This window comes from Populus trichocarpa, chromosome 5 (genome assembly GCF_000002775.5).
Source record: "Populus trichocarpa isolate Nisqually-1 chromosome 5, P.trichocarpa_v4.1, whole genome shotgun sequence".
Classification (NCBI taxonomy): Eukaryota; Viridiplantae; Streptophyta; class Magnoliopsida; order Malpighiales; family Salicaceae; genus Populus; species Populus trichocarpa.
The window spans coordinates 20753674-20781109 of record NC_037289.2 but is presented as its reverse complement, the minus strand read 5'-3'; the positions used below and the strand labels follow the sequence as shown (position 1 = coordinate 20781109).

At 34.2% G+C, this 27436-nt stretch overlaps 4 protein-coding genes across 8 annotated transcripts; 2 read left to right on the top strand and 2 right to left on the bottom strand.

The window, feature by feature from the left end:
* The first annotated feature begins 534 nt into the window (after positions 1-534).
* LOC7464800 (uncharacterized) lies at positions 535-1710 on the top strand. Its single transcript, XM_002307511.4, has one exon. It carries the CDS (start codon positions 568-570, stop codon positions 1474-1476), a length of 909 nt encoding a protein of 302 aa, XP_002307547.4. The 5' UTR covers positions 535-567; the 3' UTR covers positions 1477-1710.
* Positions 1711-5039: 3329 nt separating this feature from the next.
* On the bottom strand, positions 5040-7608 carry LOC7464639 (glycerol-3-phosphate acyltransferase 1). Its single transcript, XM_002306704.4, has 2 exons — positions 6640-7608; positions 5040-6115 (listed from the first exon to the last, which is right to left on the bottom strand). Exons 1-2 carry the CDS (start codon positions 7369-7371, stop codon positions 5219-5221), a joined length of 1629 nt encoding a protein of 542 aa, XP_002306740.4. The 5' UTR covers positions 7372-7608; the 3' UTR covers positions 5040-5218.
* A 6960-nt stretch (positions 7609-14568) lies between these two features.
* On the top strand, positions 14569-17983 carry LOC7464799 (ribose-phosphate pyrophosphokinase 4). 3 transcript variants are annotated; one of them, XM_052452788.1, is made up of 7 exons: positions 14569-14922; positions 15507-15822; positions 16234-16329; positions 16506-16574; positions 16666-16794; positions 17391-17481; positions 17654-17983. In XM_052452788.1, exons 1-7 carry the CDS (start codon positions 14780-14782, stop codon positions 17731-17733), a joined length of 924 nt encoding a protein of 307 aa, XP_052308748.1. In that variant the 5' UTR covers positions 14569-14779; the 3' UTR covers positions 17734-17983. The 3 variants fall into 3 exon arrangements, with proteins under 3 accessions (XP_052308748.1, XP_024458127.1, XP_002307546.1); XM_024602359.2 differs by having other exon boundaries at positions 17391-17490; positions 17603-17983; XM_002307510.4 differs by having other exon boundaries at positions 17391-17490; positions 17600-17983.
* Positions 17984-18417: 434 nt separating this feature from the next.
* Positions 18418-25580, bottom strand: LOC7464638 (protein MEI2-like 2). Of its 3 annotated transcripts, XM_002306703.4 has the most exons (13): positions 25195-25580; positions 24435-24481; positions 24150-24293; positions 23596-24062; positions 22720-22878; positions 22511-22627; positions 22238-22389; positions 21326-21417; positions 20238-21189; positions 20060-20144; positions 19901-19969; positions 19473-19652; positions 18418-19034 (listed from the first exon to the last, which is right to left on the bottom strand). In XM_002306703.4, the coding sequence occupies exons 2-13, from the start codon at positions 24463-24465 to the stop codon at positions 18918-18920; spliced, it is 2565 nt and encodes an 854-aa protein (XP_002306739.2). In that variant the 5' UTR covers positions 24466-24481; positions 25195-25580; the 3' UTR covers positions 18418-18917. The 3 variants fall into 3 exon arrangements, with proteins under 3 accessions (XP_002306739.2, XP_024458124.1, XP_024458125.1); XM_024602356.2 differs by lacking the exon at positions 25195-25580 and having other exon boundaries at positions 24435-25161; XM_024602357.2 differs by lacking the exons at positions 19901-19969; positions 25195-25580 and having other exon boundaries at positions 24435-25163.
* Positions 25581-27436: the final 1856 nt, after the last annotated feature.

Below are 27436 nucleotides of genomic sequence, written 5' to 3'. Positions count from 1 at the left end.
GATAATTTTTATGCTTTTTCTAATATATATATATATATATTATAGAGGTCTTATTTAATATTTTTTTAAGATGTTGAAGAATAAAAGAATTAATATATTTAACTTATGAATATATGTGTTTTTCAATAAAAATTTTAGTTCAATTTAATATATCCAACATGTTATAGTTTTAAAAAAAAATAAATAAACCGGATTTATATTTTATAAAATATGAAAAGTGAAGTTGATTACAATTAAAATTTACTATATTATATCCGGGAACACCTCTGGGAACTTTAATCATGTTATTATTGTAATTATTTTTAAGAGTAACTAGTTTATCAATTTCTTTTTACAACATGCTAGTTAATAAAAAAAAGTCAAGATTAAACGCCGTTGGAATCCAAATTAAATGATTTTGTCATCCCACTAGCACAACCAAACTTCTAAGATAGAAGGATGATTATCGCACGCTAGAGCTTCGGCCAGTAAAGTGGGCCCTTAGCATTTGGTGGCCTTTCATTGTGCTACATAATTTTGACGTCTTCATCATATATTACGGCTTCTAATTTTTGTTCGCGTCCTTTCATGGAAGACCCTTCCCTCATCCAACCCATCCTGATCCCCAGAGATATTGCCACTGCCTCCTCCTCCTCCACCACCACCACCACCACCTCCTTCTACTACTTTGATGACACGGATGCTGACTACATCAAGCATTGGTCTTCAAATTCTAGCATCATTCTTCGGCTTCTTTTGATCACTTCCATTGGAATTATCTCCATCTGGGCAAACTATGAAGCATCAAAAGGCTTCGGTATTACATTAGTCAACGATGCCAAAGACTCCGCAGAAGGCAAACGCTTCACCCTCTCGTACATTTCCAACGACAAAGCCACCCGTATAATCCTAAACACTAGCCTCTTCGTTGAAAACCTTCTTTATCCGAATATCAACGACGACACCAAGAAGCAAGTGATCCACCATGTTACTCTAAGGCTGGCCAGCAACAACCTACCAAACTTGGTCACGGTGGACACCAACACCAACAATGAGTTTGTCATCAACATAAGTCCATCAGTATTAATGGGCCATCCTAAAAACCTTGATTATGCAATTACATCAGTTGTTTTACAAGGTATGGCTCGTGCATGGATATGGGACTCCGAGTCTAGAGCTCCGCAATGGCTCCTTGATGGCATGGTGGAGTACATTAATGGGTTGGCTGGTTTTGGCCCTGTGAGAAATCTTGGTGGCCACGAGTCACTGGATGATCAATTTGGTAAATTTTGCTCAGGAGATAAGGATCCTATGGTTGTGGCACAATTTTTGAAAAACTGTGAGAGACATGAAAAGGGATTCATCCAACGGTTAAATAAAGCTCTGAGAGACGATCATCAGTGGATCGGCCGGACGGTGGAGGACGTGCTAGGGATATCGGAACAGAATCTATGTGATTTGTACAAGAACACGTCACAAGGTTTGTCAAGCTGGTGATCAAAATTTTAGAGAGCTGGCGTGACCTGTCCACATGGTATGATTTCCAATATGAAGACAGTGGGGCACGATGCGAGGATAAGGACTAATTATTTGATGGGTTTTATGCAAATAATTATTACATGAAGCTTGTGTGTCAATATCTTCTGTTATTCGTTATATATTCTCTTTCTTTCTTTCTTCTTTCTTTCCATTTTGATGGCAATAAAATAAATCACTAACCATTGTTTTTAATATTTTTCAATACTGCCCGATCAATTATCATCCACGCAGCCACTAATGATCAAGCTAGAGGAAAATTTTGTAGGTCATGAGCATATTGTTCACAGGTGATCAGACTCATAATTAAATTTGTCAACATGATCGACTGTTTTTCTGGTACAATAATGGAAGAAAGACAGAAACTAAAAGAGAAAAATCGAAGCAGAGGAAGTTATGTAGAATACTGTTTTTTTATTATTATTATTATTATTATAACTTATAAAGTTAACCGCATAACTTACAATCTAACAGATAAACATCATATCTTGTCTGAAGTCATAGGTAATAGATAAACATGGTAACAAATGAAGTGTATCTGGAAAGATCTTAGCTATGATGGCAAACATCATATCCTGTCTAAAGTGCTAGTTTATAAGGATCTGATATAAGTTTAAATCCAGTTTGTGCTCATTTCTCATTGCAGTTTCCTTATCTTGTTGAAAAACAATCTTGAACAGAATTTGTTGCTCCTGAAACCTCTTCATCCTCCAACATCTCCCCACTGAGATAGACAGATTTGTGGGAATAACAATCCTTACTCCTCCGATAGGTTGAGCTTGCCTTATCACTCCATTTATTCCCACAAATCGTGTTCTCTTGCTGGTTTGCAAGCTCGTGTGGTCTGTTAATAATTTAAAGGATACAAAAATTACTTTCAAAGATATATATGTTAGTAAAACGAAGTGTGAATAATGAGGAAAAAGAAAACACAGATGTGTAGTTTGTGGTCTGGGGCAGGTTGGGCCATGGTCGATTCATTTTGTCCCCAAAATGAACTGGCTGCCTAGCTTTTCAGTGAAGTTTGAAAGGGCTATTGGACCCAAATCTAAATCTACACCAAAAGAAACCAAGCAACCATTTTTTTTCATGAGGGGAAATTAAGAAGCTCTATCTGAAATGGAAAAGGAAGTGCTTACACATGTAAGAAACGTTTCTAAATTCTATGTGCCAACCAAATTTAAGGACTAATTAAATCAGGATTGAGTTGCTAATTCAAAATATGTACGAATAATAAATTTTATGAGACTTGTTTTACTCACTATGCAGATTTTTTGCGAGCAAAAAAGAGCTATCTTTTATAGGTAGTAAAAATAATCACTAATAGGATATTTTCATGTTTAACATTAAGATTTTATGGAAGATGGTGTCCAAGAGTTTTAAGAAATTAGCCGAGTTAATTATAGAATTTATTCTTGTACCCATTATTGTTCTCAAAATGAGTTCCCTTTGTACATTTCCTAGATCATTTTTAATTCTATGCGTTCACTTGTCTTAATTTCTCATTTGCACGGACCCAACTTGATATGATGGCATGTGGGTTGGTGGGTGTTTTTTTTCCAAACAGAAGAAACCTACTAGATTGTTCTCAAAATCACTTAAACTCCATTCTGTCTATATTCAAAAAATAATAATTTATAATTTTAAACACAAAAAAATATTAAAATTTTAAAAAACACGAATTAAAATGTGTTTTGAAACAAGCTATAAAATATATATATTACATATTTTAAAAAAGATAGATGCATGCTGGAGTAGTAACCCTAAATTGCGCAATTGATCCACTCACAAATTAATATCTTATATAATATATACTAGTATATATATTGGCCTGTGTTCCATATCAGGTCAATATCATTTTCTTTTTAAAATATATTAATAATAATAAATGTGTCTTGCAGTCATATCAGACCAATAGCTTTGGGTTTTACGTCCCTGCCAGACCTTAGTTCCTGGAGTGTAACAAATTCAAATGTGATCTTATTACTATTTTTTTCAATAATAATAATATTTTTTAAAATAATTATTAATAATTATATAAATAATATTCACAATAATGAAAAGAATAATAACAATAACAACAACAATAATAATTTTTAATTTTACTCTCCAAATCAAATCTATGGTTGTTTTTCAATAGTAATAATATTTTTTTAAAAAATTATTAATAATAATATTAAACTTGACTGACCCAAGTTTTTATAGTTTTTTATCTCTTCAAATCAAATTTATATTTTTTATTCAATAGTAATATTATTTTTTTCCAGATTTATTACTTATAATAGTAATAAAAATAATAAGAATAATATTAAGAATAAGTATAATACTAATAATCATTAGTATTATTGATTATCAATACTAATGATTATTAACTTGTGTTTGTCTTCCTTGCTAAACCCAAGTTATTTGGATCTGACGCCCCTGCCAGACCCATGGCGTTCCAGATCCAGGGTGCTAGGGTCTAGCAGTCATGTCTAACCCGAGCGTCTGGGATGTGATTGTTTTGCTAGACCCGAGTGTCTAAAGTCTAATAGACATGTTTGATCTCAATACCAGGTATCTAATAGTCATGTCATTCCCCAACGTCAGACCCCAAAAACCCAAATAAATTATTATGTTCTTAATCATTCTTTCAATATCAAATATATCACATATATAAGACAATCTTACTCCTACTCCCAACTACATGTTTAGTAAATTTTTTTGTTAAGAACAAATTACATTATTATACTATTTTAATTTACAATGATCTATACCTTGATGAACAATGATAATAATAAATAAATAAAAAACCATTCCATTTAGCTTTTTTTCTATAATAATTATAATATGTATCCAACAACATCAGTAGTATTAATTAATTAAAGTCTTCATGCACGAAGATATATCGTTTGCATTTACCCCATCATTCATTACAAGTGCAGAGTATTCGAATCCAAATGGCTTGCAAGCACAGCACGCATCACAAAATAGTATGGGAAAGGATCATTAACTCACATGCATGTGCTCCAAGACAAAACCACCATTGCCTCCTATCTCTGCCATACTTCATAAGTCTGCAATTACTATAGTAGTCCAGTAAATATCTTCTTTCATTACAAATTGCAAATTTAAAATAAAAAGCTTGATGGGCTACCCTACTTGATCGACCATCCAGGGTTAATTTAACTTACACATATGCGTATCGCTGAATATAACACGCCCCACTTGGAACAGTAAATGTTTCAGTCCTTGGAAGAAAAACTGTTTACAGAGATAAAAGACATGGATTGAAGAAGTTGGCTGATCATGAGGGGTTGGAGTGTTAACATTTTTGTTTTCAGAGGGCCATTATGTACAACATTACTACTCTTTTCTGGAACACTCCTTCAACAACTTTTTTGAACTCTGGGTGCGCCACTGTCTGCTTTTTTATTTTCTGCTAGGGCTTTAAATAGTTCCGTCAAAACGCCAAAATTTAGGTCAGATGGGCTAGAATATCACTACTGCATTTGCATGCATCTAAAACTGCATTCATGTTGATGTCTACTACTAATAATGCTGGCTGTTCATTGATCAGTAGAGAAATGACTTCATATCATATCTTCACATGCTCATGATCAGTAGAGAAATCAACTTGACAGTAACACAACAAAAATATCCATGCACTAGAAGAAGGTTTTAGTAATAAAAAAGAAATTGGAAAGTCTAATTAGATACATGATTATTTGCCAATTGACTGGGATTTCTCTCTCTTATCCTGGACAATTCCTTCATTTCCTGCGAGCATCATGTACTTGTCCTTCCTTGTAAGAGTAGTGCACTCAAATCCTAAAGTATCAGCCAATTTTCTTTGTATGTAGTTTGCAACTTCACAGCTTGATCTCCCCCCAGCACATGTGAGCTCTCTAGGCAACTTCTCAAGAATCTGGATGTGGTAGCTGGGTCTAGGGTTCATCAAAAAGAAAATGGGATCCAAGCATTTTAACCCACTTGCAGTTGTTCCATAGAACATGCTTACACGAGTGTTCATGGCCACAGGGACCATCTCATTAGCTAGTTCAGCAAACAGAGAACTAAACCTCAACAAATATGGCTCTCTACATGTGGTTCCTTCAGGGCATACCACTAAGTCACCTTCACTTAGCAATCTTTGCATTGTCCTACCATCTTGTTTTCTATCTCTTGTCAACCTCACCGTTTTAATAGGGGCAATTATTTCTGACATCCTGCTCAGGCTGTACGTGACAGCAGTCAGTGGCTGACCTAAAGATGTGCTGAGAAAAACCGGGTCCAAAAGTGTTCGATGGGTGCAAACATAGAGTATCCCTTTTCTGTGACCTGACCTTGAAGGGCTGCACCCTTTGACTCTTAGGTCCAAACCACTCCATATGCCCAAAAACAGTGCTAATTTATAAGGAAGGTGAATACCAACAAAGAGTCTAAAGAAGGCAAGAAATACTCCTATTGGGAGCCACATAAACATTGAAAGAGTAGCCAACGGAGTGGGCAAGAAAGCTAGCCTTCCGTCATGAAATACAAGAGGTTTAGGGTACTTGTCCCTTGGCATTACCGAACTTGTACCGCTCTTGCCCTCGTCCCTGCTCACCACGTAAGCTTCCTGTCACATCCACACAACAAAATCATAAACAAACATCAATAAAGGACCATAAATTTGTGACTGAAATCTATATGGTAGTATTGGGTCTTCTCCTACAAATAGAAATCGACACGTTAAAATGCGCTGAAAAGGAAACATAACCAAAAGCAGGAAATTGAAGTGCATGCGTGTACTTTGTTATCAATGTTTATTTAAGATACTTGTGGCTCTCTAATGTTTTTGGAGAAATTCCAAGACATTTTAAGTATAGTAACAATCTGAATTCTTAAAGAAACCACCTTAAACTAAGTAATTAAGCTCAAGAATATTGTCTAAAATGAAGTATGGTAACCATCCGATTTCTTAAAAGGTAGGGACCCATATTAAATAGTTAGGTCAAGGACTACCAAAAATGTAAACATGCACGTTCTAGGAAAAAAAAATTCATTATAAAATCCCCGAAAAGGATTTCATGTTCTTATAATGTTCTCAATCAAGGAAAAATATTTCTATGAGAGGAATTTTAGGGGAAATATTGTGAATACCTTGCAAAGCGATATGAAAAGGTGGTCATGGAGGCTTGAACTTCCAAGGCCTATGTCAGGCTTCTTGTCTCCGAAGTAATCCTTTAGGGCTCTGTGCTTCAAAACTAAACCAGAATCAGACACCAAACCGGTAAAGTAGTGCCCAACAGTGTGCAATTCAGTCCCTGTCACATTGTCAAACAGCAAATATTCCTTGAGAAATCCTTCGACCATGACTCTAGGGACACTTGTAAAAGCAAACCTGGACCCAGTTGAAGCTAACACCTCAAAAGCCTTGAGATGAAGATTCTCAAGATAAAACTTAGGCAAAACAGCTCTACTAACATTCTCCATATCCTTCAACCTAAGCCCACAAAAGGTGATAAATATCATGGCCCTCAACTTAAGCTCATAGTCTAAAACCCACAAAATAGGACATGATAACAGCAACAAAAATGCTCTAAGTATGCTACCTCCTTCGAAAGCAACTAGCATGAAATAAGGAAAGAAAGATTCTGTTCTTAATAAGCCCCCATGAATGTCACACACCAAAATATCAGAGCCCCTATTTTCCAAACCACACTTGAACACATTAGGGAACGAAGGAGCTTGTTGCTGTGATGATTTTAGAGAATGGTTTTTCAAAAAGAACCCGTAACTTCTCATCTTCCTAGCAGCCCTGTAACATGAGTTAGCCAGGAGCTGGTACAAGATCCAGTCTGCAAACTTGAGAAGCACCATTTGGAAGACCATGATAGTACTTTTCTTTAATGTCAATGGTATAATATGGTTTTTTAGGGTACTATGTTACTGTGTTAACTACCTGAGAAAAGGCAGCTGAGTACTATAGCTACAGAGAGATGCTAGAGACTGAAAGGGAGGCTAAGTAAATAAGGGAAAGAGGCTTGTGAAGAAGAGGAAGGAATGCAGAGAGTATTTATAGCCAGGAGTCATTAAAGGGAAATGTGTAAGTGAGAGGTTGACCACAGCCTTTGGTTTTGGTTAGCCACAGCGCTGGCATCAATTGCAATTGTAATTACTTCTATCTTCATAAGGGCTTTCTTCCCCCTCTTGTTCTCCTCTTCCGTCCTTTTTTTTCTTTATAAATTCTATTATCTCTGAAAGCGCTGTCGGTATGCGTCTACCAGGTAATACTTCCTTCTTTGGCTAGCAAATAGTGGCAGGTTGGCTTCTTTTTTTTCGGGTTGGCTTGTTGGTGAACGCCTTTGTAAATTCTGGATTTTGTTTGAAAATTCCGTCTCTCTCTCTCACCGATTTTCATCTAGCATTGAAAAGGTGTACTTTTCGAGGGAGTCCCTTAGCAGTCCTCAAGTTTGTCAACGGCCAGGAGATAGGGATTGGGTTTCGATTTTCAATCCATTTTAATCCTGACGGACCAATCTCAAGTTAGATGAACCATACCATCTGATCATTGACTTCCATTAACTAATTTAAAATCGTAAGTGGTCAAAACTTAAAAAGTAAATTTCAACTACATTAGCCAGTGGCTTATGATGGTAATTTCCTTAGTATGATATGATCATCACGGCCATTGGTTTTCATTGGTTTCCAACTAGATTTTTTCTTTGAGATCACAGCTTGTTGATGATAGTAACATAAAAGGATAGAGATCTTCTTGACTTGGTACTATATTAGGGTTTACATTTATTGGTGCATGGGACCACTCTTCGGTAGAAGAAATCCAACAGGATTTGTCTCGATCTAGGCCTAACGAGTTGGTGAGAGCTCAACAGTATTTCACCAAGAATGTAATTATGCAATTCTTTACAGAAAAACACCGTGCCAGTTTCCGAGGTTCCTTTGACAGCCCATCTGCTAGGGTAACATGCGTTATTTGTTAGGTGCCGGCCATGCACAATGTGAATTGGGCAGGTTTCAATATTCTGCGTGATTCAAATATTTGTTTGAATCCATACAAATGAAAATAAGAACATGGGATTTTCTTGAACTTTTTGTTGATGGTAGGTAAGGTCATGCAATGGTCCAGTACTCTTAAATCATTTGATTTCAATGTTGGATCGTCATGCATATGGCTCGCATTGGACTAGACTGCTAAAAACTATACTACCATCACCGATCTGCTCTTCCTTGTCATTTTTTCTAATAAATTAAATATCCAAGCATGCATGCGTTACCAAAAAAAAAAAAAACCCAAAGGGAAGATATAAATGCATGGTTCATGCATGTTTTCAAGGAAATGCGGTGGCAATTTGTGTGTGAAGCAGTGTTGTAGGTTGGATAGCACATGGCTCGACGGGGGATGATAAGAATAGTAAAATTCACCTAATTAATTAGCAAGTCATTCACGCGACGCAGTGAAATTCACTCAGCTCGGGAACACGACTTTTTGAAACAGTCTTGGTCAAAATTAAAATCGGTTCATGCTTTTCACACAAGTTAGCAGAAATTGCATATGATCACTACAGTTTGAAATTTGAATCGTGGGAAATGGACCTCGGAGACTACAGCTCATAAATTTGCCAGCAAATTGCAATGCAATACAAATTATCTATATTGTCTTTGCACTCAGGTGCGTGCCGTGTGAAACATATATGGTCCGTTTTATCTATTTTCTCTCAGATTGATCAGCTGTCACATTGATTCTGAAAGGTGGTGCTCACAGGAATCTCGATCGACACCTTAGGCGGTGATGCTTCAGACCGGTGGAAGGCGCCGCAAGTCTACTGGTTCCAATTTTCAAATTTGTGCAGTCAGTATACCATGGCTAGAATCCAACATGGAGCCATACAAGTTACAGCCAGCGCTGCCACGTTCGAAATAATTCGCTCATTCTCACTAGATATTAATTAAATTCGTTTGATTAAATGTAATGTTATTTTTCTATTCTGTCTGCCTAATTTTTTAATTTTTTTTGTACATATATATTTAATGCTCAAGACTCCACGTCATACATAGCTGCTAATTAATCAAATTATAACCCCGCCCGATTATTATAAATTATCTATTAATGGGCTGCCGAAACCGTAAAGGGCCCTAGCCTTGAAAATCATACAGCATATCTAAAAATTAAATGCATTATAGATTAGCAAGAAATCTACTATAGAAAATGTTTATGAAGTTACGCACAAAACCGTATAGAATGGATGAGACAAAATTTAAAAAAAAAATTGTGATTTTGATAATTGATAATAAAAAAAATTCTTCTTTTAATAATTTATAAAAAATAAAAAATGATATAAAAAAATTGTAAATTTAGAAGTTTGTGTATTTTGAAATAGAATTGTAATTAATAAAAAGAAGAAGAAAGGTATTGGTCGGAAATGGCGGCAGCTGAAAGCTCCGGAACCGGAAAAACAAAAGGGGGAGCACTCATAGATTATGGCTCAGGCCTTTTAATGGTGGGGATCGTTTTTCAAGATGGACAGTAATTTATGTAGAGGCCCCAGGGCAATCGATTATTCGTACAATTGTTTTTATTTATTTTTATGAATACAATTAATTTAATTTAAAGAGAAGTAAAGTAAAGGGAGCACTCGTCGATGGTGGATCTCACCACTTTGAATACGGGGGCCCACCAACAGAGATAGTAGGTAGGATAATCACTAATGAGCCTCCAGTAGAATTAACGCGCGTTAGGCCCATCACATCCATCCTGGGGACATGTTTGGCAACAAGGGCAGAACAGGCTTATACGCGTCATAGATTATGCTACTTTCCTTCCCGGCTCCCGCCATACGACACTAGCATTCCTCAAATTGGGATCCAATTACTAGTGCATTTTGAAAAATCCAACGCTTTTCTTGTTAGGATATGCTTACCTCTAAAAATTATCGGTTGATGCAACATGCTTAACTTGGTCCTAAAATTACATGTTCAATGTTTCAAAAAATACTAGTAGTTTAAAGACTATATATTGAATAATCAATTAATTTTTTAATTATAACAATTTAATTTTTTTTTAATTAAGGTGACTAAAGACTGGTATTTGATACCTGATAAGTTAAGATGATCGATAACTAATATCTATAAAAGGTTTTCTTGATGAATTTTAATTTGAGATTTTTTTATGCTTAAATAAAAAATATTGTAAACCTGGAACATGAAGGATTCATGGGGTATCATATAACCCATGAGTCTTTCTTTTATGGAAAGGAGAGGCAAAAATATAATTTTGTTCTTATTGCATTAATGAAAAATAAATATCACTTACACAAACATTGATGCAAATAAGATATGGTGGCCCCTTGAGTTATTCATTACACAACATTAATATTGATGAAAATATAATAGGCTTATAAATAACTTTTATACATATAAGAGTGTACAAGAGTAAGATCCAAAATGTAACTAAGCTTATAGGGGCTAAGGTTTTTTTCTAGGTTGCGCGCCATGAGAGATAGGTTCTTCCTCTAGGTTGAGTCAATGATGTTGGGCTCTTTCTCAAAACTAAGGTTATGAGGGTTGTGCTCTTCGTCAAAATGGAGCCTATGAAGGCTAAGCCATTTCCCAAGGCCAAGCCCGAGCACATTGCCTGGGACTGCGGGCTTTTGGGCCTTCGATGAGTAGGGCTGTTAAATTTAGGTGTATCACCTATGAACTAGCACTTTGTGTATTTTGATGGGTCCCATAACAAGGAAGTAAAAAACACAAGGTTTTTTTTAAACAAAAAATATAAACTACGAAATATGTATATGGTAACGTGGTGTATAGTATTTTTAAAGGTGTTTTTTACTTGAAAATATATCAAAATAATTTTATTTAGAATTTTTTTTACATTACCATGTTAAAATCATTAAAAAACACTAAAAATATTAATTTTATGTTTTTTTAAGCTAAACACACCACACAAAAACAAACGATACAAAATAGTATCAAGTTATGTTTTTTTAATAATACTATTATTTGGTTGTACATAAAACAGCGTAATTAAACTTAGGTGCATTAGAGATTTGGATAATTAATCTGTTCATATTGATGTTGAAGTTAGAATATGTAAAGGAGACGTTAAGTTCAATTATATTGTATTGGTTGGACCAATGAGTGAAGCATTAATCTAGTTATATATTTTAAAAAAAAATTGCAGCTTGTGAAGCTTAAACTTGTTGTTTTCACACTCTAAAATTATAGATTATTATTATTTTTTTGTTTATGTTCTATATATTACAATTCAAAGGATTCAACAATGTAATCACTGATTTATTGATTGAACAAATAACCCGATGACCCAATAGACGGGTGAGTTTTATAGCATTGTCTCTTAATTAGAAAATGCTCTATCAAATTTAAAAGTACTTAAATCAATTCCAGCTGTATATCATATTAAAATAATATTTTAATATAGTTCTTTTTAAAAATATTTTTTTAGTTGAATATATATTAAAATAATAGTTTTTATATCAATAAATTAAAATTTTAAAAAAAATAAAACAAATATTAATTTAATAATTTTTTAAATAAAACACAAATATAAGCTAAGAGCAACTCTAGCTAAAGAAACAAACAGATAGCCAAAACTACAAATACTATTATTTTAGCTAATATCACTATTATTTTAGCTAATATCTTTAATTTTAACAATTTCAACAGGAATAGCTATTTAAATAGCTAAAATATCTTTTCTTTCAATAAAATGCTATTTTTATATATTTATGTAGAAAAGCCAAAAACAAGAAGAAAATATATATACTCAAACTTTAAAGCCTGAAAATTTTAATAGTATCATATAAAATTAAAAATTAAAGATATTCATATAAATAAATTCTGATTTAAAAAGTTTAAAATTTAAACTTAAAATTATATCTTTTAACTTTCATATTACTTCATTAATTTTATAAATTACTCAATTAATCGAATAATTAATATCATGATTATATTATATAAAAAATAATTGAATTAGTTATATAATTATATTAAAATTAATTTAATATAAAATATATTAAAATATAATTAATTATTCTAAATAAATTATTATACATGCATCTAAACGGCCACACCCGAAAGCACTGTGGATTACAACATTAATCCACAATGCATTTTTTTTTCTTTTTTTTTTTTGCATTTTTTTTCCAACTCCCCCCCCCCCTTTTTTTTCTTTTTTTTTCAACTTTTCTATGTTTTTTTTTGTTGCATTTCTCTTTTATTTTTTTTCAAAATTATTTTTGTTAATTTTACTTTTTAAATATTGAGCTGGTTAAAAATTTCACTTTGTAATTTTTTTTCTTTAAAATATTGTGTATTGCTGCGGTGTTTTCCCATATAGTTTTTCTATTTTAATTTTTTATTTTAAAAATTATATTTGTCAATTTTTTTTTAAATATTGAGCTGATTAAGAATTTAGTTTTGTAATTTTTTTCCTTTAAAATATTGTGGATTGCTGCGGTGTTTTCCCACATAGTTTTTCTTTTTTATTTTTTTATTTTTCAAAATTATATTTGTCGATTTTTTTTAATATTGAGCTGATTAAGAATTTAGTTTTGTAATTTTTTTCCTTTAAAACATTGTTAATTGCTACACTGTTTCTTCGCATGGTTTTTTTTTTAATGATTTTCTTCAAAATTATCTTTTTTTATTTTATTTTTTAATATTGAGCTGGTTAAAAATTACAGTTACAATATGTGAGGAAAGCACCGTAACTTTCTTCGCAAATTACTGTGGATTACTACAATGTTTTTTCTCACGAGGTTTTTTTCTGTTTTGTTATGTTTTTCCCTAAAATTATCTTTGTCAATTTTATTTTTTAAATATTAAGCTGGTTAAAAATTGCAATTAGAAGTAAATACAAGTTTTTCCTCACAAAACACTATGGATTGATACAGTTTTTCCTCACTTGATTTTTTTCCAATTTCTTATGTGTTTTCTTTTTTTGTAATATTTTTTTCCAGAATTATCTTCGTCAATGTTTTTTTCATATTGAGTTGGTTAGAATTTAACTTTATAATAAAGCTTAATCATGCGGGGAAAGCATTGTAACTTTTCTCACAAAACATTGTGGATTGCTACAGTGTCTCTCCACATGGTTTTTTTTTCTTATAATTTTTTTTAAATTATCTTTATCAATTTTATTTTTTTAATATTGAATTGTTTGAGAATTACAATTACAAGTCATTACAAATAAGGCTAAATCATGTGGGGAAGCACTATAGCTTTCATTACAAAACACTGTGAATTGCTATAGTGTTTCCAACATAATTTTCCCCCTTTTTTTGATGTTTTTTCTGTTATTTTTTTTTAAATTGTCTCTGTCGATTTTTTTAATATTAAGCTAATTAAGAATTTAGTTTTGTAATTTTTTTTCTTTAAAACACTGTAAATTGTTGCAGTGTTTTCCCATATGATTTTTTTATGATTTTTTTCAAAATTATCTTTGTCGATTTTTTTTAATATTTAGTTGGTTAGGAATTATAATTACAATAAAGTTAAATCATATAAGGAAAGTATTATAGTTTTTCTCACAAAACACTGTGGATTGCTACAATATTTCTGAAAATGGTTTTTTATTTTATTTTATTGGGGAAAACACTGTAGTTTTCCTCACAAAACATTGTCAATTGCTACAACGTTTTTCCTCATTGGTTTTTTTCCTTCCAAAATTATTTTTGTTGGTTTTTTTTTAATGTTAAGTTGGTAGAGAATTTAGCTTTGTAATTTTTTTTTTCTTTTTATTAACTGAAAAGTTAAATCATATGATGAAAACATTGTATATTTCCTCACAAAATATTGCTACAAATTATTTTGTTCAGTCTCTAAGTTTTTTATCACCAACACAACTTTTTTTCATCATGAAATATTTGTTTCATCATACATTTAGTTTCTATTACTTATCTAGCACTGATTTACAATTATAATACTATTAAATATATTTATTTTATAAACTCAAAGTAGCGCGCGGACACTTTATCTTGTTACTATTAAAATGCATATAAACTAAAATATATATATATATATATATATATATATATATTATTTAAAAAACCATCTCATCAATTTGGCTAGCTCTTGAAAATAGCATCTTCTTCGAGTTGCTCTAACGCTGAAGTACAGTTCTGAAAGCATCGTAACAGACCCGAGAAACCTAGTACGGCGCATTTTGTAGCAAATCATAAAATAAGAATTAAGAGTTGTGTTTGGAGTTTGGAGGCAGGGAGACCGAGAGAAAAAAGAAAAACACGGAGCAGAGAACATGGAGGTGGACAAAGTAGAGACTCAAAACCAACAACAGAAACACAAGCAAGTACATCTGTTTTACTGCTTGGAATCCGAAGAGCTTGCCCGTAAAGTTGCCGGTCACTCTGACCTCATCACCCTGCAATCCATCAACTGGAGGTCCCTTCCTGTATTCTCTCTTTTCTTCTCTTGCTGCACGTATTTATTATTATGTTCAGTTTATTATTCTTTACTTTTAATTTTCGTTCTTATCTCCATTGATATGATGTGGGTATTTGCTGTTTTAGTCATCTTTCTTTGTTCCCCGACAAAGAATGGCACTCTTCTCTTGATTTTGACTTATGTGGATGTGTTTGTGTGTCTATGGAATTATTTTTTTGTCATAAATAAATTCTCTTTCACAATTCTACCAATAGTAAACTTACTGTAAGTTCACGACCATTATGAAAAATACAACAAATTTATAAGCTTTTTATTTTTTTTAGTGTTTTGTGGGACTGCTAGAAAGATTACTTCCAAATTTATCAGTAAAAAAATATAATTCTTGAATGTGAGTCCTGCTCTGTATTCTACTTGAATATTTCCTTTTAAGGTCTTAACTGGTTCAACTCCATATTCTATTCAAACAAGTCTTCAGTTGAATGGCAAATGACCTTGAGATTGTGGTGCAAGGTTTATTGCATTTCTCGGGGTTGAATGTTATATGAGTGGAAGAACTGATTGGTTTCTTTGTTTTTTATCAGGAATTTTGATGATGGATTTCCTAACCTTTTTATAAACAATGCTGAAGATTTGCGGGGTCAGCATGTTGCCTTCCTTGCATGTTTTAGTTCCCCGGGAGTTATCTTCGAACAGCTATCTGTCATTTATGCGCTGCCACGTCTGTTTGCTGCTTCTTTCACATTGGTGTTGCCTTTCTTTCCAACTGGCTCCTTCGAGCGAATGGAAGAAGAAGGGGATGTTGCAACTGCATTTACCATGGCAAGGATATTGTCAAACATTCCCATTTCAAGAGGTGGCCCCACTAGTCTAGTCATATATGACATACACGCACTGCAGGTTGTTTCCCTGCTATTGCTCCACAAATGAACCAACATCAATAATTACTTTATATTTCACCTCGTTGCTTTAGAATATCTTGCTGAATGTCACAAGTTCTTTTTTATGAATTACCATTATCCATAGCAGGCTTCATCCCTGGTCTTTCCATAACATTTGAGTTACTAGGCATGCATCAAGTTGTTTTTTTCTTTCAACTGTAATCAAAATTTATTCTTGAGGGGTTTCTTTTTTTATCTATCAAAATGTGACCTCTGATCACTTTCAGCTCATTGAGCATCTCAAAAACACTTTGGCTCTCATTCTCTTCTTCTTATCTATGCCCTTTGAGTGTTTCTCGAATGTTCTTTTTTTTTTTTGGTTTCGAGTAAGCAGGCTAATAATTTATTTATCAATCTTCTTCTCATGCAGGAAAGGTTCTATTTTGGGGACCAAGTTTTGCCTTTATTTGTGACTGGGATTCCTCTGTTAAAGCAACGTCTTCACCAACTTCCTGAATCCGATAAGGTATGTAGCACCAGAATGTTTTGATTATTTCTGTGAAACAGGGTTTTGTTTCTGATCATCGTGATGGCTATTTTGGCATTGCTGTCACTATAACTCTAATGTTACTTTGAAGAATTTTATAGTTCAGTAGAAATATCTTGCTTGCCACCAATTGTGCTCTCCAATTTTGATTTCAGATTGCTGTTGCATTTCCAGATGATGGAGCTTGGAAGCGATTCCACAAGCTGTTGGATCATTTTCCTATGGTTGGTTTGATTTTTTCTCTCTCAAATGGACTGAATGATATCGTACTCCAATTCCCATGTTGTCTGGGTAATTAATGTTGTTGAATGTCAGGTGGTATGTGTGAAGGTTCGTGAAGGTGATGAGAGGATAGTTAGAATAAAGGAGGGAAATCCTGCTGGTTACCATGTTGTCATTGTTGATGATTTGGTACAATCTGGAGGCACACTTGTTGAGTGCCAGGTATTCATTTTCCAGATCATTTCTCATCTCATTTAAGGCCTGCAATTCGTTTCTTGCTCGTTCTTTTCTTTCTCATTCTTTTATTCCTTCCTTTTTTTACCTTCTTTCCTTTTCAGTCACTGCATTCTGATTTAAAAAATCACCTTTTTACCTATTTAAACCTGACTTCTTTTGTTAACATACATAGCCGACATATATTGTATATCATTGTTAATGTACTTTTGTCATCTCTATAAGTTGCGGTTTGTATAACATTCCCAATTTTCCACCTAGCTCTTTTCTTAAATCTCCAAGAGTTTGAATATGGCCATCAGTTTCAGATTTGGCCACCATTGAGTCTGGAATCAACTTTATTCTGGCAAAAAATAAAATGAAGGAATCACCTCTTATGCAGATGAATTGTTAAAGGACAGTAGGCCATCGCTGGCTGTTCTCGGTTCAGGAACCGAGGCCATGCATCTTTAATAAGCAATGCATATATAGACATGCATCAATGTATCACTGGTTGGTTGCATTTATCCACATTGAAGATCTGCAACAGTAGTGGAACTCTGACAAATTACCCTTTTTATCTTCTTGCCTCTCTTTTCTTCCAGAAAGTATTAGCAGCTCACGGTGCAGCAAAAGTAAGTGCATATGTCACCCACGGTGTCTTTCCTAAGCGCTCTTGGGAGCGTTTCACTCACAAAAATGAGGGTAAAGACCTGCATGTTATCAGGCATACTTATCCTGATCTATTCTTATGTATTTTTCAGTTGAACCTTTTAACTTTAAGCCATATGATGATAGTGCCATTTTTTTTTAGCAGGCATGGAGGATGCATTTGCCTATTTTTGGATAACAGATTCCTGCCCTCACACTGTGAAAGCCATAGCAAATAAGCGTCCATTTGAAGTTTTGAGTCTTGCTGGATCCATTGCTGATGCTTTACAAATATGACTAAGATACTCGAAGGGGTTGCACTGTAGGAATTGATACATACCTTTGTCGTCCTTATGGGGAGCTGGAAGACAATCTGATAGTAATAAATTTTGAAGAAAGCCTGTGGGCATGATCTTTATGCCACTTGATATAGTTGGTTGATTGTGCACTCCTAAGAACTAGAGTATACTACTACATATTTACATTTGCTTGACTCGGTGAGTTTTAAACCTCATCTGCCATTGAAAAGCATCTTCTCGTTTGAAAATGATCTATGTTCAGGGAGATGATAATGGACCTGTAATGTAGTGCAAGAGAAATGAAGCTTAACGAACCGCTACTCAAGTCAGTTGTGGATACGCAATCTCTGTTGGCGTTCGTGATGGTCGTTAATAGTTTTGGGATGTGTTTGATTACTAACTAGCTGATAACTTGAGTTATTCACGCTTCGACATGGAGAGGACTCGAAATTTCTGATTAATCTTGTGGCTTTGACCCCAAGGAGAGGACGTGCTCATGGACCATCAAGTTGGCCAGCGATATCATTGTTCTCAGTAAACACAGGTGCCTGTATCCATAGATTGGAACCTAACGCAATAAAAAATATATCCTCTTCTCGTGACAGATGATCCATATTCTATAGATTGGCAGGCTAAATGAACCTAAAACATACACTGATGCTAGGGGGAAGAGAGAGAGGAGTGGACAACTGTACAAGCATATACAGATTCATGTCTTTAAAGCTACAACATTGCAAGACAGGATGAACCGGATGCAGGGTCTGTTCATCTTCCATTCTATACAACTTCTGTAAACAGCCCGTAATCCCAGGTTATCCAATGAAAATGTTCACATTATTTGCAAATGGCCTCCAGAAACAAGTACAGAAACAGAAAAGGATCAAAGCGAAAACCCAATAGGAGTTTTCCATGTACAAATCAGTGAGAAATGCCTTCACTTCTCAGCAAAATATGTTATGCCTTATCCTCACATAACAGTTGGTTGCTCTACAGACGAACAAAATGCCCTCTGCCAATTGTGAGATACTGTGCAGCATCCATGACGCAAAAGTGGAGGCTGCTCATCATTCAATCAATATTGTACCCACTCTTTAGTTTCTATTCCAAATTTATACATTCAAAATGCCTACACAATGGTTAGCACTCCTGACCACCATTCAAGGCCAAGAGCAATTTCAGCTGTTAATTCTTCTCCAGTTTCTCATCCAGACTGTCCTCTGGGCAGTCCAACGAATCCCCAGAATATGATCCATCAGGCTGACGGATACAAATGTTTAAGTTACCAGATAGGAAAGGTTCCTGCAAGATCCAAAAAATAAAATTCAATGTCAGCAAATAAACAAATGGTGTAACATTCCAAAAAAAGAACAAGAAAAAAAAGAGGAAAGGAAATGGGATAAAAAAAGGAAAGAAAAGAAAAACAAATGGTGTTAACATTCCAAAAAAAGAACAAAAAAAAAAGGGAAAGGAAATGGGAGAAAAAAAAGGAAAGAAAAGAAAAACAAATGGTGTAACATTTTTCTAACCCAAATTGAAGTTAATCTGGTCATATTACAAACTAACTAGCTATTGTCAAAATGGTCTTCATCGTTTTCCTCATTGATTTCTTATATTGAACTAAGTACACATTAAATACACGGTACAAATATAGTATTTTGAAGAACATTCCAACTCGTTGACAGAATAATCACCGGTACTTTTTTTTATCACAAGCATAAGTTAACAACTTCTTGTTACCTGATCAGTAGCCTCTTGGCCCTCAGAGTGGAAGAGAATTGGACGGCATCTCTTATCTTCATTCATTAAGCTTGAATTCTGAAAGTGTGTCACAAGGGCAGCCTTGCCCTGAATTCGTGCATATGCAAGTGAAGCGACTTTTTCACTATTAAACTTCTCCCACCTTTTCCCATTAAATGCCTGCATAATGTTATATGCATAAGAGTCTAGCCAATATATTGCCTGAATTTGTGATCAGCCAGTCCGGTTTAAAAATCTGATGTGTTTTTTTACTCTTTAAGAATCAAAACACTCACAAAGAGAATGACAAACAACAAATTTCTGTTAATGAACATAAACCAACCTTAATTTAGATTTTACCACATAGATGACATAAAAGTACATATAATTTGATTATTTAAGACAGCAATTAAGATACCAAAACCAACCTCATAGAAGGAAATGATGCATGCAGGAGACACCATATTGATGAAGGCATAACCCACATTGCATTTATTCTGCAACCAGAGCAGTTCAGCCATCAGCACATTCAACTTGAACAAGTTATGTTTATAACACCAAATGAATGTTTTCCGAAATGTTATTACCTTAAAATCAATGGGAAGATAGAGAAAGTCATAAGTACCGCGGTGATTTTCATCAATAGCAGCCAGCAACATCTTTGAAGTATATCTAGAAGGGAAACAATAGCATAAGAAATCATTGGGTGACCAACTCAGTCAAAACCAAACATCTAAGTAATTTTCAAAACAACAGTCCTCTTACTTATTAGGAATGTTTTTAATCATTAAAGTTGTCCTATTATCTTCCCCGCTAATGATTTTATCCAAATCAAGCTGATACTGCTTCTTGCTATCTATCTGGCTCCCACTATTCTCAACTCGCCGACTTCGAACACGTTCAGCAAATCCCTCATTGCCAATTGTCCCTGGTCCAGAATAAGAACCAGCCCCAAAAAACATAGGATTATGCCTAGGCAATGACATCATCCTGTAATTGGGTGAACCATTTTCAGTCAGGGGTGGTCCTGGAAGTCCAATGCCTGCACCGACAGCTGCATGGCCACCCATGTTCATCATATAACTTCCAGTGCTGCGATTTAAACCCATACCCCCCAATGCAACTTGGTTCATGAAGGATGTTTCTGGTGATTCTGGGAAGAAGCCAAAATGCCTATCAAGAGGAAGAACAGACGGAGCAGATCCCACGTGATGGTGATGTGAACCGAGGAGAGATCCATGCCTGCTGATGTGTGGAAAACCCTGTCCTTGCCCATGTGATGGAAACGCATTTCCAACAGATGATGTTGGCCAAGCAGAGGAGCTCGCACTCTCAGAGTAAGAAGCAGGACTTCCCCAGAGAAACTGAGGACCAGTCAATGTGCCTATACCAGATGAATTTGATTTCGATTCCCCAAAAGTAGACATGGGAACAGGACTCGTGCTCAATTTCTGGTCAGTGAATGAACGAGAATGCTGATAGGCTGCCCCTTGCATTGATCCCGAGTTGGCAAGCATCTGGTTTGCATGGTTAACCCTTCCATGGTCCTTTCCAATTGGGGCAATCTTTGCAGGGTTAGACACATGAAGGGGGAGAATTGAAGCCAGCCCAGGCAAATTATTTCCATTTACAGGGCTGAAAGTTCCAAGTCCTGGGGACTTGCTAAATCCATGCAATGGATTATGTTCAACTGGGCTGCCAAATTGTAACCAAGTACCTGTCATGGCAGTAACAATGGTTCAGCCCATAATCTAAAAAGAGTTTCAACAGTACAGGTCCTTGGAGCTGATAGAAAATGCTTAAAAATAACTGAGTTCTCATACAATCATAAAGAAACTTAAGAAATCATTTACTTGGAGGAGAGTTCCCCACTGGTGAGCCTACTTGATGTCGGAAACTTCGTACTTCATCTTGTTCCAGCTCTTGAGTTATTTGCTGCATTATACTACATATAAAAGACTCTTTAACTTCAGGATGATCAATGAATATAACATAGATCATGCTATAAAGGAGACTCAAGAAATATACGTAGTTTATACTTTGAAGACCCAATCATGTCATGTGAATAAAAAACAAAAAATATCAAAGCAAGAAGTGACAACCACTCTGCAGATATGAACCCAATACAGAAGGGTGATGGTTGTCACTTAAACCAAGGATCCTGGCATTATAGTCTCATTTTTATCAGGATCCTGAATTTGCTTCCAAGTTACTATAAATTTACAGAAATTCTCATATTAATGTAGATTAGGCTTTGGATAAACAATATTCTTGTCTGTTTTACTTTCTTAAACATGTAGATCTTCACTAATTTCATGCATGGAAGAAAAATGGAACTGACATTCAAAATGTTAATAACCAACTAATAATTCCTAAACTATGTTTAATACACCATATTTCCAGCTGACGCTTCTTTCCATGAGATACCCATGCATAGTACTCATTAAAGGAAGTATCAATCTGCTATCACTGTTTAGATTAGCATAAATATGACTGTCGTTTTTTCGAAGGCATTGTTTCACCAACCTTTTTCTAAAAGAGGGAGGAGGAGGGGTTTCCTAGTGCACCACATAATATAGGCTTAACTAAACATAACAGAGGCGCTTTGGGAATTTTTTTGTATTGATTAATAACTTCTCTCACATGAACAAACGTTTTCATCCATTGCATTTGTGGAAAAAATTTGAAGACGAGCAAGAATCAATTCCACAAAGAAAGCAGAAGCACGAATTGCTATGCATCAGCGACATCATACTAATACTTACTTTCTACGTGCTCCACCAGGGCGGCTAGGTTCAAGCTTAATGCGTTTCCCAGCAATATCACTCTTATTTAATGCTCTGAGAGCTGCCTCCGCAGCTCTAACATCATAAAATTCAATGAATTTATGGTGCCGCTTGTGTGGGGTTTCTCTTATCTGTGTTTTCAATGAAGTGAAACAACAGCCGTAAAGATAATGAAAGACTCAGATGCTTATATACAAGAATCACTCCAAGCAACAAATAATAAATAATCAAATAGAACCCCCTAACACGTACCTCTTTGACCTCTCCATATGCCCCAAATATTAGGCGAAGGTCATCATTTGATACAGATGCATCCAAATTGAAGACCACAAGAGTTCCTTGATTTACATCTTTTTCTGAAGGGTTATCCTGATATGTGGCAGGAAATAATGTTTGATAAAGATGTTGAAGTGATCAAAAGTGTCAAAATGAACAAATTTAAATGAACTTTCTATTTAAACCTTGGGAATTGAAAAATGAATGTCCAGTTTTCTCCGCCTTAAGGGCTTATTTTGCAGAGCACGCATTGCAGTCCGAGCATCTCTAATATCATAGTAAGATATCATCACAAAGCCTCTATGCTTGCAAGCAGTGTATAATGTTCTGATATCCCCATATTGCTACAAGAATTGAAAAGGTTTGAGAGTAAGCACTAGCTATTGAGAAAAACTTCACATCTATATAATTAAGCTTATGGCTACCCCCAAGCTTAATTGACACGTATTTTAACTAAATTGATTTCATCAACAGCAATGTGAAACAACAAATTTCATATCTAATTTGCAATTAACAAAAAGCAACACTATATACATCCTGACATCAAAATATAAACAAATACAATAAAGAGGTCAGGAATTTAATTTAAATTTAATCAGATGAATCCAAAAAAACAGTCATTAGAGATCATTATAAAAGTTTATCACATTAGCTAAATACTGATGCGAGTTGCACCAACTATCACAAATTTTATATATTGATTTAAAACCAGAGAAATAGGTTGCTTGAAAATACTAAAAAACAAGAGCACATTCTCAATCAGAAATTGCAGAAGAGAAAGAAAGCAGGTAAGTAGAGTCGATGCAAAGTAATTGTTCTATCATCTAAAAGGCTTCGATAACTTTGACAGTGTTTCGGGAAAAAGTCATTTATGACAAATAACCATATTCACGATGTATGAACCAATCAAGCATGTGGTGATCCAAATATGGACAAATTTTCAGAAAGGATTTAGCATGATCAACATGGCTATTCTTTAAGCAAGCAATAAACAGTAAAGCAACAGGGAACAATCATTTTTAGATGAGTGACATCTGGCATTCTAACAATTGTGAACATACCTCAAAGAGAGATCTCAATTCAGAGTCCTCCACGTTACTATTGATATTCCGAACAAATAATGTTCTTGAAGGATGCTCCCCATATGGATGTTCCCCAGCCACTGTTCCCACACCATTTGGAAGAGCATAATGACCAACCCCATTTGCAGGAATCCCATCAGTCATGTTTAGCTTGGACATACCAATACGAAGGCTTTCTTGTGATTCAAAATCTAGCTCCATCCCCCCTCCAGGACCAAAGAGATCAATTTCTTCCAAATCCTCCAGTTGACTAGGCAACCCACTGAGGTCGAAATCATCCATTATGCCAGCAAGAAGCTCATCATCATCAGGAAGCAAATTTCCAATTGCACTTGGTTCGATGTCTTCGAATAGATCAGTAACCTCAGTTTCTAGGTCGAGATTATTCAAGCTAGGTGGGCTATCATCAATAGATCGACCATAATTCTCTGAATCATTAAAGTTCACTGCATGGACAAAAAAAATTTCAAAATAAAAAATATATGTTATCAGAAAAAATCCATAACACCTAGCAAGAAGAGCTTTAGACATACGCTTTTCATGTGAAAGGACAGGCAATGAACTCGAAAACAAGCTTGCATCACTCGATGACTGAAATGCATCAATTCTAAGTGGGATGCCCCATGCACCAGTGACCACCTTCTTACTACTATTAACAGCTGGAATTTTTGATGGACCTATAAACATACACAGAAGTCCAATCAAGACATTATCAATTTAAATCATACATCTACACTAACAAAAAATAGGCATGTGTGTGTGTTAGGTTTTCAAGATATGAGGGAGTCAAAAGAAAAGGAATGCATCAGGAGACTTACCAGGTACTGCGTCCTTTGAGTTTTGCTCCATTTTTATTCTCTTCTCACTAACACAGCAATTGGAAAAGAACAGACACTCAACCATTGAAAGGGTAGACATGAACATAAATTTATCGTGCAACGAAATAAGGTAAGATCAATTCGGTACTGATCAGAAGACTTTAATTGAGTTCAACAAGCAATTTCCTATATTTTCAGCAGACAAAATATAAAAAGAAAAAACAATCCCTAATCCAGATACATTACTCCCAATCTATCAATTAAAGAAATTCCATGTTCTAATTCTGCAAAATTACACTCTCAATCACATGTTAAATCTTATAGAGGCTAAAAACAGGCGTGTGAACAAAAAATTAGCACACAAAAACACTAGCGGTAGGCACCCAGTCAACACTAGAAAAAAAAAACCCAGCAACACCAAAAATAGCAAAATTTGATTTAATTCAAATCATGCAACCAAACAAAATAAAATATATATCAGGTCTGCAGCAGCTCATAAAGCTCACTCCACAGTTCACTCAATTTCGAGTCAACCCTGAGCTCCAAAAACCAGAAATTAGACAAAACGAAAAATAATAATAATAATAATAATTATTATTATTATTATTATAAAATCAAATTTAGCATGCCCAAAAAAACAAAAACTCCAAACAGCATCATTAACTCCCTAACCAGAAAGAAAATAAAACAATCAAAGATCAAACTCTAAGAGATTAAACTACGAATTACCTATGATTAAAAAAAGGGAGAGAAAGAGTACCTTATTTTGAGAGGGAGGGAGAGAGAGCAGTTAAGAAGAGGGCATTGAAGACAGACTCCAAACAAAGAAGCTAACGAATTAAGCCTTTTGTATTGACGATCAAATTACTTTTTTTCTTTTTAACTTCACTGCTACAATGGAAAAAAAATATATAAATATATATATATAATCACGAGAGGGAGTTTCGTAGAAGTATCTTCGTATCTTTCTTTTACTCTTCTCCCACCTCTGCCTTCTCTCCCGCCGGGAAATTAGAATGAAAAAATAAGCAAATATAATAATTATTAAGAGAGAGATTTTTTTTAGAGAGAGAAACAGAGAGGAAAATGATTGGAGGCAACCAAGGAGGGAAGGAAGGAAGGAAGGAAGTAGTGGTGAGTGCGAGTACAACTTCTTCCGGGAAGTAATTATAATAATAATAGGAAATAATAATAATAATTATTATTATTATTATTATTATTATTATTATTGAAGAAGACGATAACAGATTAAATATGTTTATTTTTTTGTTAATTATTAGAAATAGAATTCCGCTGCATTTGAATTTCATTTGGCGTCCGTTGACACAAATCCATTACTCATCCAATATACTTCCTTTTTTAAGATGATTAAAAAAATCCAAGGGTAAAAAATATAGGTTCTTTTTAAATTGTTTTTTTAAAGTAAATTGACATCTGAGATTATTTGAATTACGAGTTTGCCATGGAGAGGGACGGTATTGAGTGTCTTGTCAAAGCTGTGGTGTGATTTGATAGGCGTAAATACAAAGAAGTGGTTGATTGAGGGAGTTGTGTAGGATTGAGTGTACTTGATTGTTACACGTTTTGTGTTTTCACTTTGAAGTAGTGGGGTTAGTGACGTGATGTTTGCGTCAGCAAAAGTGGATGGATTCATCTACTCCTTGTTAGATACCTCCGGGGAATAAATGAGACCAATTATATAATGCCACGTTTGTTATGATTTATATCGGGTCCCATGCCACGTGGATCCCACAAAGGAGTTTTGCTTTTTCGCCCCACTCGTGGAAAAATGAGAAGCAGAGAACCTATCTCAGCCGTTCAATTGGAATCAAAAATCTTTCATGGCAGTACGGGTCGATGGGAAAAAAAAGGGATTAACATTGTGCTATGTATAGTCTATACTCTTTTTTCACACGCTTATTATTGCTATTGTGTTGGTTGATGTCTTTTAAAATAATTTTTATTTGTAAATATATTAAAATAGTTTTTTAAAAAAATTATTTTTTATATTAATATATCAAAATTATTTGAAAATATAAAAATAAAATAAAATTCAGATTTAAAAAAAAAAATTATAAACCGACTCTTGTTAGGGTGTATGTCTAACATTGTTTAACTTGTTTTTAAAGTGTTTTTTAAATTGTGTTTTATTTGAAAAAATATTAAATTTCAATTTATTTTTAAAATTATGTTTTGTTTGAAAAATACTAAATTAGTATTGTTTAAATTTTTTTTGATAATTTTAATGTATTGATTTTAATATATTTTCAATAAAAAAACATTTAAAAGAATAGCATGCACCGCATTACTAAATAAACAAAAACACAAAGATATATGTGAATGCAGCAGCTTAAGTTTTAGGTTCTTTTAAATAGTATTGTTTGCCTTGCAAAATCATCAATTTGATGTTTTTATCAGTGTTTTTATGGTTTTGATATATGAATAACAAGAAAAAATCTGAAAAATAATATTATTTTAATTTATTTTAAAAAAACACTTCTACATCGCAATGCAAAACATTTATATTTTTTATTTTAAAACACATTAAAATAATATTTTTATTATTTTTTTAAAACTATTTTTGACATAAGTACATCAAAATGATAAAAAAATATTAATTTAAAATAAATAAAAATATAAAAAAGTTTCAAATTTTTTTAAAAAAAAAAACAATGCCAAAAGATGCGGCTGCATTGGAAATCCTAATTGGCTAATTGGAGCCAGGAAATCAGCTGCTTGGATTGCACAACAAAACATAGAACCAGCAGGGAATGCTCGGAATCAAGATCCAATGAACATACTGAGCGCGTATCGAGCATGAAGACTATGGATTCGAATATCCAGTCGACTCTTTCATCGAGAACACGATCCGAAAACTTTATTGAAACAATTCGAAGAGCTGTTTCAAACAACCCTGGATTGCTAGGCTTGTTGGGTATCTTCCTCGGAATAAAACTCCATCAAACAAATCCACTTCCCCTTGGGCTTTGATTCTCGAAAGC